At 35.8% G+C, this 11,379-nt stretch overlaps 1 protein-coding gene and 1 long non-coding RNA gene across 2 annotated transcripts; both read right to left on the bottom strand.

The window, feature by feature from the left end:
• Window positions 1–116: 116 nt before the first annotated feature.
• On the bottom strand, window positions 117–1,316 carry LOC103641341 (uncharacterized). The gene is made up of 4 exons (XR_560258.2): window positions 1,244–1,316; window positions 516–645; window positions 268–419; window positions 117–154 (listed from the first exon to the last, which is right to left on the bottom strand). It is a non-coding gene; the product is annotated as an uncharacterized lncRNA (long non-coding RNA).
• A 2,081-nt stretch (window positions 1,317–3,397) lies between these two features.
• On the bottom strand, window positions 3,398–5,950 carry LOC118473516 (ATP-dependent DNA helicase pif1-like). The gene is made up of 2 exons (XM_035963254.1): window positions 3,588–5,950; window positions 3,398–3,436 (listed from the first exon to the last, which is right to left on the bottom strand). Exons 1-2 carry the CDS (start codon window positions 5,031–5,033, stop codon window positions 3,398–3,400), a joined length of 1,485 nt encoding a protein of 494 aa, XP_035819147.1. The 5' UTR covers window positions 5,034–5,950.
• Window positions 5,951–11,379: the final 5,429 nt, after the last annotated feature.

Below are 11,379 nucleotides of genomic sequence, written 5' to 3'. Positions count from 1 at the left end.
AATAGCGGCTAGGGCTGCTGGGGGACCCTGAGAAGTTGCAACTGCTGTAACAAGGTTGTCACAAGGTTTTCCTACTATTTTTCTGGCTATGTTATCAAAACAAAAGAACTCTGCCTCACATGTCCCATCAGTAGCAATGAAGCTGAGCTTGTATCTGTCAATTCAAATTATGAGTATTTCAAAGCAGCAATTAAGTTTGTAGTAAAGATAAGACTTTATTAAGATGGAATAAATGGTAGTAAATCAGGTGTGTGTGTTAAGATTTACCTAAAGTTAATATCTGTGCAGCCACATGATGTGCAGTGATATCCAGTTGAAGTTTGAGATGAAGATTTGTGGCACCTTGAGCAAGATGGGTACCACCATTTGCTATTTTGCACAATGCGTGAGATAGTAACAGTGCATCTGTAGCCTTCTGGCTGCAATATAAAAGAGAGAAAAAATGTACCAAGTTAGATAAGCATATTGTCGATGTATTAAATAAGTGAAACATATGAGGATTTAGTTGTAAATACGGGAAACATGTCTGGATCTATGTTGAGCAGCTCTTCAACAGTCTTTTGTTCCAAATTTGGTGGTTGAGAAAGCAGAATTTCTTCTTCGGCTGCTGTGGGTTGTATTAGCTGGAGGTCATTGTTTTGCAACCTTCAAATGATGTCACAATTGTTATCAGTATGAACAATATTTTTATTTTTAAAAAATAAAGACAATAGGATGTCTTGTAACCCGCTTTAGAAAAAAGAGGATAGCATGTATAATTTTTTTAACTGAAAGAGTGTCTAAGAAATACAACCAGTCATAACATTACTTTAAAAATATTTTTTTGTATACACTGATTATAGGCAGCGATGATTTTTTCTTTTGCACTGTCTTTGTTTTTTTATAGAGAAAAAAAATGAAACTGTGGGTTAGTTTTAGTTAAAAAATAATTGTAAGCATTGAATATTGTCTGAAAAGGGAGACCAAACTGGTTTGAATGTAATATATAAAGAGGTAATGATAAAAAAATGTTTATCTACAATTTCAGTTTAAATATTAGTACTGGTAGTGTAGTAGATTGTAGCTTATTAAACTATTAGACAAATGTGGGCATAAAATTAAAGAGAATCAGATTTATGTTGCTTCAAGAGAACTAGATTAAAGAGAACCAGTTAAATGTGGGCATATAGATTAAAGAGAACCAGATTAAATAGAATCATTCGCACGTATTGAAGGAAGTGTATCCAAAATTTATTTTGTTTACCTGTTGTAGTAGGTCTGTGCCTCAGGAATTACAGGATTGAAGTACCATGAACTTGCTGCAGTACTGCTTAGGTATGGTTGACCTACATTACATGTAGAATATGTGTTATCATACATATTGAAATAAATAATCCAATTGTTCTTTTCAAAAGTTTGGATCACAACCTTTGAATCGTTTAGCAAGAAATCCAACGAGCAGTATGACAATAGGCTGTTTGTTGCTTTGATTGTAAACATCACTGATAGAAAAGCTTGATGCTTGATTTCCCCAGAGAGTAATTTTCAGAGACATGTCACTGAAGAAATAAGAACAATATAGCTAGTATGAATACACAATCTGATATAAGGATTAGTGGTGCAAAGATTTCATAGTGCTTGTCACACATTCTATGTGGCAAGATTGCAGTAGTAATACATAAAGGAGAATTTTGTACCTTGTATTTTTGATGAAGATGTCTCTGATGATGGTTGAGTTGTTATAGCCAACTGGATGTGGAGGATTAATTTGTGTCAACATTCCAAGGACATCTACATTATTGGATAAGTAAATTATTTACTTGTAAACGATGTGTATATCCTTGTAACCTAAGTGAGTGTATTTTAATTTATCAAAATGTTTCTTACCAATCAAGTAAGTTCTATTGTCAATGCTATCTTCTATATTTTCAAAGCATGTGAGCTTGTAGATATATCTGGGAAACACTTGTGGTGGATCTTTGACAACTTTGGCTTGAGTGTACAGAGTGAATTGTATCATGAAGTTGTTGTCAACAGGTTTAAAATAGTTTCTGGAAGGCGTGACACGAAAGCGTTTGAGCTCATATACTTTTTCAATTTCTATTATTGAGCCTTTGTCAACTGCCAGGGCGGCTGCAATCTCAGCGTGGATGGGCGTACCCTGTCATCATATAGTAAGATAATAAGAATAGATGACATGAAATTGCATACATTGAAGAGATAGCTTAGATGTACAGAGAAATTTATTAAATTATTTAGTGTATTTATTACATTGAAGAGATAGCTTAGACGGCAGATATTATCGAAACGTCGCTACAAATGTTTTTAAGATGCTTGAAGGCATTCTTTGGCATTGTGACTGGAACAGAAGGTTCCTTTGCCTGAATTTGAGTAACTGCAGGTTCCAAGATTACGTTCAAATGCTTGCTATGGTTTGGCAAGAGCTCTAGCAGAATCTTATGAGCTCATTTACAGCGCAGCGATGGATCGAAATAACAATTATCCTGACCCAAGGTTGTTGGTTAAGCACTCTCCTGGGCAGATAAGAACTATACTAGAAATCTGAGGTCTTTGCGCTATGCATTGATACTACGTTAAGTAGAGGTGTTTCATGCACGAAACATTGCCATGTAAATTTCTGACTACAAGATGTGGGCTCAATTGATTACAGAAATATTGAATAAGTGGTGACTCTTTTTCTGAACTGATGTATCCATAGCTAATGTCTCACTATCTGCTCTATCCCTTTTTACTTCACATACCAAGTTAATGTTTACTTCGCTGCTGTAATTTCGAGGTACAGCTTGGGCGATTAATTGATACCAGTGGTATACAAAGCAACTATGAAAAGCATGTTAGAATAGCTTGGCTATAAAATGTGATTTTCCGAGTATATGCACTCGTCAGCTAGTATTAGTATATGTGCAAATGGCTTGCATAATGTTATTAATTTTGGAAACATTTAGTGTAGTACCTGCTCGTCAGCTAGAACCAAATTAATGTGTTGCAGAGGACCATCATTTGTTGCGCCTCGGAATTCCCATTTTCTGATCACTCGCACTCTTATGACAACATTGGTAGATTGAGGATGTAATTCTGCCACAGGTGTGAATAACATTGTTACTTGGTATATCTGCACATAGAGAAGTAGAACTGCTTAGCAAGTCATTGACAATGTATAGTGATAGATACAATTTGGCATTGCATAAAGCGGATAACAAGATTGATAATGTATGTGGTACAAGGCATACCTATCATATATATAATGGTCTGTATATATATATATATATATATATATATATATATATATATATATATATATATATATATATATATATGTACATATATAACATTAGGAACACGTCTTGCTATTGATCGGAGCTTTGCTCAGCAATACGTGTGAAAATCTCTTTGTATACTATGTTTCGGGTCTTAGAACTGCATTTGCCTGAGTCATCTTCAATAAGGATTGAAAGACCTTTTTTAGATGTAACTCTTGATATGGCAACATAAAGTTGTCCATGTGTGAAAACAGGTTTTTTCAAGTATACACCAACATTTGAAAGTGTTTGCCCTTGACTTTTGTTAATTGTCATTGCATAGCATACCTTTATAGGGTATTGGCGTCTTTGAAGAACGAATGGCCATTTTGTATTCTTCAGTGTTAATGATATACGGGGAATAAGCACATTTTTTGACCTGTGAATACCTGTCATAATTTGACCTTCAATCACTTTGTCACACAAGGAAGTTATGAGCAATCTTGTACCATTGCATAGACCTTCTGATTGGTTCAAATTTCTGAGAAGCATGACTGGTGTACCTTTTTTGAGAATTATTCGATGCTGTGGAAAGCTGTTCCCATTCAATGTATTTAAAAATTCAACAGGATATAAAAGATCATATGATTCATGAGTATTGGGTGCTTTGATTATCTTGTCACAACTTAGATACTCTTTTGCGTCTTCAGGGTTAAGAGAGACAATGTACTCATTTATCGAGTCAACTGTATCATTTGTTGGAGTTAATATGGCACGACTTTTTAAATACTCAAGTCTCATATAATTTTCATTGAGTTTTTCATAAATAGTATGAACTATACAAGCGATTTTGTCACCTTCAGGCATTAGGAGCAAGTCTTGTGGAATTTCTATCCATGTTGGCTCATCTTCACCTTCTTGTGATGTAGCGTCTATTTTGCCTTCCCCAACATCGAGCATCCACTTGCTAAATTGTGATAGTTCTTGTCGTTCTTCTTGTGACAACGATGGCATTAGAAGTCTCATATTCTGTGTAAGATGCAGGATGTGCACATGAGACCAAAGAGAAGAATTGATTATTGCTGAATTAACAATTTGTGAGCGGGTGCCTCCTTCAATCACAGGCAATGTTTGTCTGAGATCACCACCTAGAACAACAACCTTTCCACCAAAGGGTAAGTTCTTAGCCATAGGTGACGAAGATGCCAAGATATCACGGAAGGACCTGTCTAGAGCTTCAAAAGCAAATCTATGTGTCATTAGCGCTTCATCCCATATTATTAATGATGCAACCTGAACTAACTCAGAAAGCATCGTGCCACATTTGATGTCACATACTGTTGTTTCTTCTAATTCACATGGAATTTTAAAACGAGAGCGTGCGGTTCGTCCTCCTGGTAGAAGTAAAGAGGCCACACCAGATGATGCTACAGATAGAACTATTTGTTTGCGACTACGTAGGAATGTTATGATGGAATTCCATAAATATGTTTTCCCTGTACCACCATAACCCGACACGAAATAAAAGCCTGCTTTGTTTGCCAAAACAGTTTCTGTAATAGTCTTGAATGCATGCAATTGGTCATTATTTAATCTTGATGTCAACATTTCGGATTCAGTTTGCATAATAGAAATGTCATATGATAGTTCATCATCAATAAAGCGATTTGAATTCACTAAACAAGGTGAGTCAGATCTAGTTGGTAAATTGAAATCCTGTATTCGACTTCCTCTTCTGCTGAATAATGTAGTGAGTTCTTCTATCAGCTGATTTTTTAGGGCCTCATCACTCATTTGATAGGCTGGATGATTTAGTATTTGTCTCGTGTTATACTGAATATCATCAGCCAGTAACGTCCAGACTTTTTCAAAGAAAGTAAATTCATCACCTACCTCACAAAAAGAAGCATTGTGACAAATAGATCACGGAGTTGACTGGACGTCGCCCACGAAGCGGCCTCATCAAAGGCATTATACCACTCTTGGTCATCCTCAAGAAGCCCATGAGCTCTACACGTCTCTTTGAAGCTAGGGTATAAAACATTATTGTATGTTCGCAATGATTCAAAATTCTGGGCTCCTTTTGCAACCATTAAAAGCATTCTAAGATAATATCTTTCCCCCGCAGATGGGTGTACAAAGTGTATGCGGCCTATGTTACCTTGTCTATGTCTTTGTTCCCATGATCTTTTTTTTTCGTCCCACCTCCACTCGGATGGAAAATCAGGGTAAGTTAGAGACCTAGCACCTTCATGTAATTGGTTAGCAACAAACCACTCTGTTAGCATTGTTCGGCGTACGAATTCTTGTGACAAGATTTGTGACATATTGGCGCTGGCATGATATGTAATGTAATTCTCATTAGGCAAATGAACTGGCAATCTAGTAACAGGAGGAAAGTGCCGATGGATTTCGTAACCAAGAATTCTCCAACATGAATCATATGGGCATATGAATCTAGCATCTAAGTATTCTTTGACCTCATTCCTTGTGTTTGTTTCCTCGTCAATAGGAGTGTCTTGACCATCTAAAACTCGTTGTAGGTATAGTTTGCTCCGGTCCGGACCTTTTGTCACGTACTTGAACAGATATTTGATGAATATGCTTTTGTTACACCATTCTACATTGATGTGTGCTTGATATTTCTTGAGCAATGTCAAGTTATATGGAACAATCCATCTGTTATCTAGTTTGATGTTAGACTTCATAACAAATCTATTATTGTTTGATCTTTTGTAGACCGCAAATCCATTTGTATCAACCACAGTTTCATTTTGAAATTTTTTTGGATAGTGTTTTGAACATTGACTTTTTTTCATGCAAGGTGAGCTCTGATTGTAAGATCCACATGGCCCGTGAACCATATGCTCCGCAATCAAAGTGTATCCTAAGGGATCAATGGCTGGATCTGGTATCTCAGCAGTGATTAAAGAGTCTATAAATTCAGTAGTTGGTTGTGCAGTACTGGTGGAAACCCAGAAAATAATATGTGCATGGGGCAATCCACGTTTCTGGAACTCCACCGTGTACAAAAATGCATCGGGCAAAGAATAAGTTGAGTTGAAAAAGGATAAAATTTTAATAATTAAGGTGGCGAGTGCACTAAAGTAACAACATATTAGTAGGGAAGGTAAGCAAACAATATTTTTCCATTGTGATCCTACAAATATCTATGAAAAACCTGTTGTCAATGTTTTGTAAGCCCATTATTTATTCTCCCATAGGAAGAAGAGGGTATGTATCTTTAATTAATTTAAACAATAAAACTGTGGACAGGCAATATAAGCAATAATTTGACCAAAAAAACATGTTTTTAGTTACTAATTGTGTGTAATAGCATATCTCTCTTGTTGTAAAAGGAATTTATGATGTTATATATAAAATGGCCATTACATTGCAATTGACAAAATATAGTATAAATTATGCAATAGCAATTCCAGCCAAAGAAAAATAAAATGCCATAAGAACCAACGAAGCAAAGAGAAAGATGTCAACAAATGTGTTCCGGAAAGCTAATCACAAAAACTTGTAAAAGAGATGTGCGAATGAGCAGCATGGACGGTATTATGCAAACAGTTATGTCTGAATCTCAATTGGAAAAACACAATGCTACAGGAACGAGCCTTTTTAAAACATATTGTAGATATTAAACCAATGTTTATAGTTCGATCAATGATTCAGTTGATGAGCAGTATGATTAATATTAGTTGATAAACAAAATGTCAAAGGAGTCAACATAAACATAAGATATAGAACAGAAACCAGTACTCATAGTATGATCAATAACGTACCATCCAAAATTTTACAAATGGAATTGTTATTAGTAGGTAGTGTTTGTGTACAAATATGTGAAAAAAAGAAGTAAAGGAGATTAAATAAACTTTTTAGTCATGAAAACATGGCAGAACGATATCCGCACCTGCTTTGCATGGACCAAATATATTACCGGATTTTATGTCTTGTAACAACTCCTCCAACTTCATATGGAATATTCTTACAGCAATATCGGGTGCATCTGAAGTTTTTTGGCCAGAGTGATAAAAAATTTCAACAATTTCAGGCCATTTTGCATTACATGTGAATGTTACGAAAAAATCTGGTGGTGCATGGACTCTACATATGGCTATGCTATCATGATAATTTTGAATCATATATCGTCTTCCACCGATATGTGAAGCCGGAAGTACAATTGTTTTTCCCATTTCATCGCCATTTATGCAACCTTTGCTAACAGCATCTGATATACCCTGCAAGTTTTCTATTCGCAATCTATCCTGATTGTGCAAAATGTATGTAAGTCTATTCTCATCAATGCAGGCACGAGCATCAACCTTAGCTTGGTTTGACAATGTCCCATAGGACAGAAATGGATTTGGTTGGCCAGACTTGTAATGAAATTGATAGCAATAGTAGTCTTGCATGGTCATATGTGTTCTTGAATTTGTTTTTCTGGTGTCTAGACCACTATACAGAACACCAACTTGGAATCCACGTTCTCCATATGGGAATAAAAGTGGATATTGAAGGGCCATATATGCTGGATGCAATGATGAAATGCGCCTCAATTCCGAATTCCTTGTCTCTATGATAATGTCTCGTTTAAAGGTATCAAGTGAGAAGTCACCAATAACAAGCATGGCTAAATCATCAGTTGTTGGCATATTGTATTGCACGGGATCTCCCTCTCTAGCTCCAACAATTCTGATGATGAATTCTTCGTTTGTGTGTTCATTAAGTCTTTCTCTAGCAAGTCTAAATTTTTTAGCAAAGGGATTGTGCTCATCTAACATCTTTAGCAATTCATGAACAATTTCTGGTCGGATAGGAGAAGCAGGAGCATCAGTACTAGATAACGATTGTATTCGATTGTTAACCTCATGTGTTGTATCATACACGTAAAGCTGAAGAAACTTCGGGGGCTCATTAGTCATAGGTAGCAATGATCCTATTCGATGGTGGACCTGACCACATACTTTAAAAATGGGTGGACCGTGGCCATCATTCATTGATCTATCAATATGAGCACCCATGGATGTAAATGCAAACAAGCAGTTGTATTGCCTAATATTTTGCATGAAGGCCTTAGATATCGAATCTCCATCAAATCGTGCTAACGATAGTAATGGCTCAGGTCTAGGGCTATAAGGAGGAAGACAGACTTTGCCATTTTTACAACAATTGTTGTAGATGATGGCGCGGGATCCAACTGATGATCCTATTCTTTCATTATACCAGAAAAGAGCAGAGCAGTGACTACACTGGTATGATGGTGCTCCATAGTAGGATCGAGAATGATATGAAGCTGCATTTTGGCGCGCAAGTTAGGAAAGATAGTGGAATATGAATAGAAAATAATGATATTTTTTTTTCTTTTGGTCTCCTACTTTTCACAAATTATGAAAGATAGCGAACTATACCTAGTAATGTAAATATTTAACGGATTAAATGTACAAACGGTCGTACCTTTGAGTGTTTTAACAAATTCTGGGTCAAAGTGACCACATTGCAATGCTGGAGTCTGTTGAGCAGATATGGCAGTACCTAATACAATTTACCCCCTTTATTATCACTAGATAGTCATGGAAACCCTATTTAAAAATTATCTGTTGATGATGCTACCTGCGGATAATAACCTTCGTTCATTTAATAAATGCCTACGTATACGGCGAGCTTCGCCAGGAGATATAGCTGATGGGGCACAAAATGCATTACTATGATCTGTTACATTTAATGTGCCATGAGCATATCATAATTTGTACAGTGGAAGGGGAAACAATTTGTGGAAGAGTAATAAGACACTTACTCCTTTTTTTCTGCTATTTGGATTAATATGCTCCATTTTGGATACCACGTTGTAAATATGGTTGTAAATTTTTTATTGTAGCAGCATACGCTGCCTATGATATGATTCTGCAGTTTACTAAGACTATGTAAATTAACTATATGATTTATACGTATAATCAGATGTCCATATAGGAATGCGGTAGATGAATCATAAGATAGTCTTGTACACAAGATTGAATGTGCATTGGGCATATTAAAAAAAACTAGAATGATATCTCTTATTTTTAAAAATGTTGTGCGCTTAGGATTAAAAAATGTGGTATTGAAACGGTTTGAAATAAAGCAGTGTTTATTTATGATTAGGCGAAGATACTTACTTCGCTTCTTGTACGTTATTCATGTATGTTATTCATACTAGACAATCGATATAGACAATCTATATGTGTGTATATATCCAGATATCTTTGTATATATGAAAACATAGTGGCACTAATCTCTTATGTTATTTTTAGGGGGAAAATCCGAGACATACATTCTGTATGTGTGTACATATAATTGTATATTTATGCTTCTATTTATGTATATCTATGGTTATCTAATTTAGTTGTGTACTTTACAGTTAGTGTATTAACTAATATGGCCACTGCTTAACAAATGTTCTTTGAAAAAAATTCCTTTAATTTAATGAACCGAGTACACCAAACAATCAGGCCACTGCTTAACATATGAAATAAGATAGAAAATCCATTTGCAATATTGTAGACAATCGAATTAGTAGGGAAGACATTTCTACTATATGAATGCAGAAGAACCATCATTCTCATATGTAACAAATTGATTTGTACGCAAATTTGTAGGGAAGGAAAATGCAATTACCTCCTTGGATAGATGGTGGGTGGATGATAATTCTTGCGCGAACCGGTATCACCAAGAAAGGACAAGATTCCTGATAAAAAACAATTGGCAAGTACAATGTTAAACTCATCTGGAAAACATAATGATAACACTCATATTCTTTTAATGTAAACATAATGCTTATACTCCAATTATATTGACGAATTTCCTATATTACAAAGCAGGTAAGAAACGAGCAAGCTATTTCGAAGCAGGGGCTGTAGGAAGACGTGCTTCCGCATCTGAAAATTGCACTACATAAGAAAGAGATTAAACTCTAAACTGTAAATCCCCATATAAAAAAAATTAAGCTATAAAAAAGGGGTTTCTGGAATGATGAAACCCAAAAGATGATCAAGGCCATTTGTACATATAGGGAAAAAAAATCAAAGAAACAATTTAGAGCGCTGGTATAAACCTAGAACCTAATGTTGATTCCCTTGTACTGACATAAACAAACAGCTAATTTAAGTGGTTGCGAAGCAGAGGAAACACACAAGCACAAGGAGATAAAGCTTTTTTTTTGTGAGTACAGGCGAAATTAGCTCATGGTAGTACCACATTTAGTATCAAAGACAATATAAGTGCAGCATTTAGGAGCAACCATTTGTTTGTCGACACATAAAAGACGTTTATGAATCAAATCGATAAAAGCATTGGTGCATAGGGGAAGGCAGCATGAACACTACATGTGCAGTTAACCAATAATTTGTTTTTATCCTATTTTAGGTTCAGCTAAAAGCTTTTATATGTTACAACAGATAATGAACACTACATGGATGTAGTGCAAGACATTCTCATCTGTCACTTGCACGGTTGGGTGGGACTTGAGGCTGACAGTCGCTTTGCTGACCTAAAATCACTGAGCTGAAACCTCCAAAGGGTAATAAGAAAGGATGATTTGTGTGTGACTCATGGGCAATACAACAAACATCAGGGCATGACAAGGCGCCACCAGCCTAAATCATGTCCCCCATGTTCAGCAACCAATATTAGAATATTGGTTCATCTGTCAAATGAAGGCATTTAAACATGTTCGTGGCTCTCTGTTTGAACTGATATAAAAAAACAAGAATAAACACAGGATCCCCCATGTTTGAACTGATCAACAATCTAAACCCAACAGCATGCTATAGACATACTCATGTGTGCCTTTCAGGAGAGGAGCCTACTTTTTACCCCTTGCTGGAAAAGACTGACGGCCACAATTAAACATATAATTAGCAGACAGGGTTAATGATTAGCAGACAGAGTTAGAGACCTACAAATTGATTTAGAATAAATAAGACCCCTTGCTGGAAAAAACTGACAACCACAATTGAACATATAATTAGCAGACAGGGTTAATGATTACCAGACAGAGCTAGAGACCTACAAATTGATTTAGAATAAATAAGAGTTAATAAGTTCCAGTTGGAGTTTCCTATGAACCCAACGCTTGTATAGAGGCTGACATTGAAGT

Source organism: Zea mays, chromosome 10 (assembly GCF_902167145.1).
Source record: "Zea mays cultivar B73 chromosome 10, Zm-B73-REFERENCE-NAM-5.0, whole genome shotgun sequence".
Classification (NCBI taxonomy): Eukaryota; Viridiplantae; Streptophyta; class Magnoliopsida; order Poales; family Poaceae; genus Zea; species Zea mays.
This window is presented reverse-complemented; position numbering and strand designations above follow the sequence as displayed.

Excerpts from the sequence above, each read along its gene's own strand:
- LOC118473516 (XM_035963254.1), bottom strand. The coding sequence starts at position 5,033 with ATGAGTGATGAGGCCCTAAAAAATCAGCTGATAGAAGAACTCACTACA. Across the intron at positions 3,437-3,587 it reads GACGCCAATACCCTATAAAG|ATGACTCAGGCAAATGCAGT; the intron begins GTATGCTATGCA and ends TCCTTATTGAAG.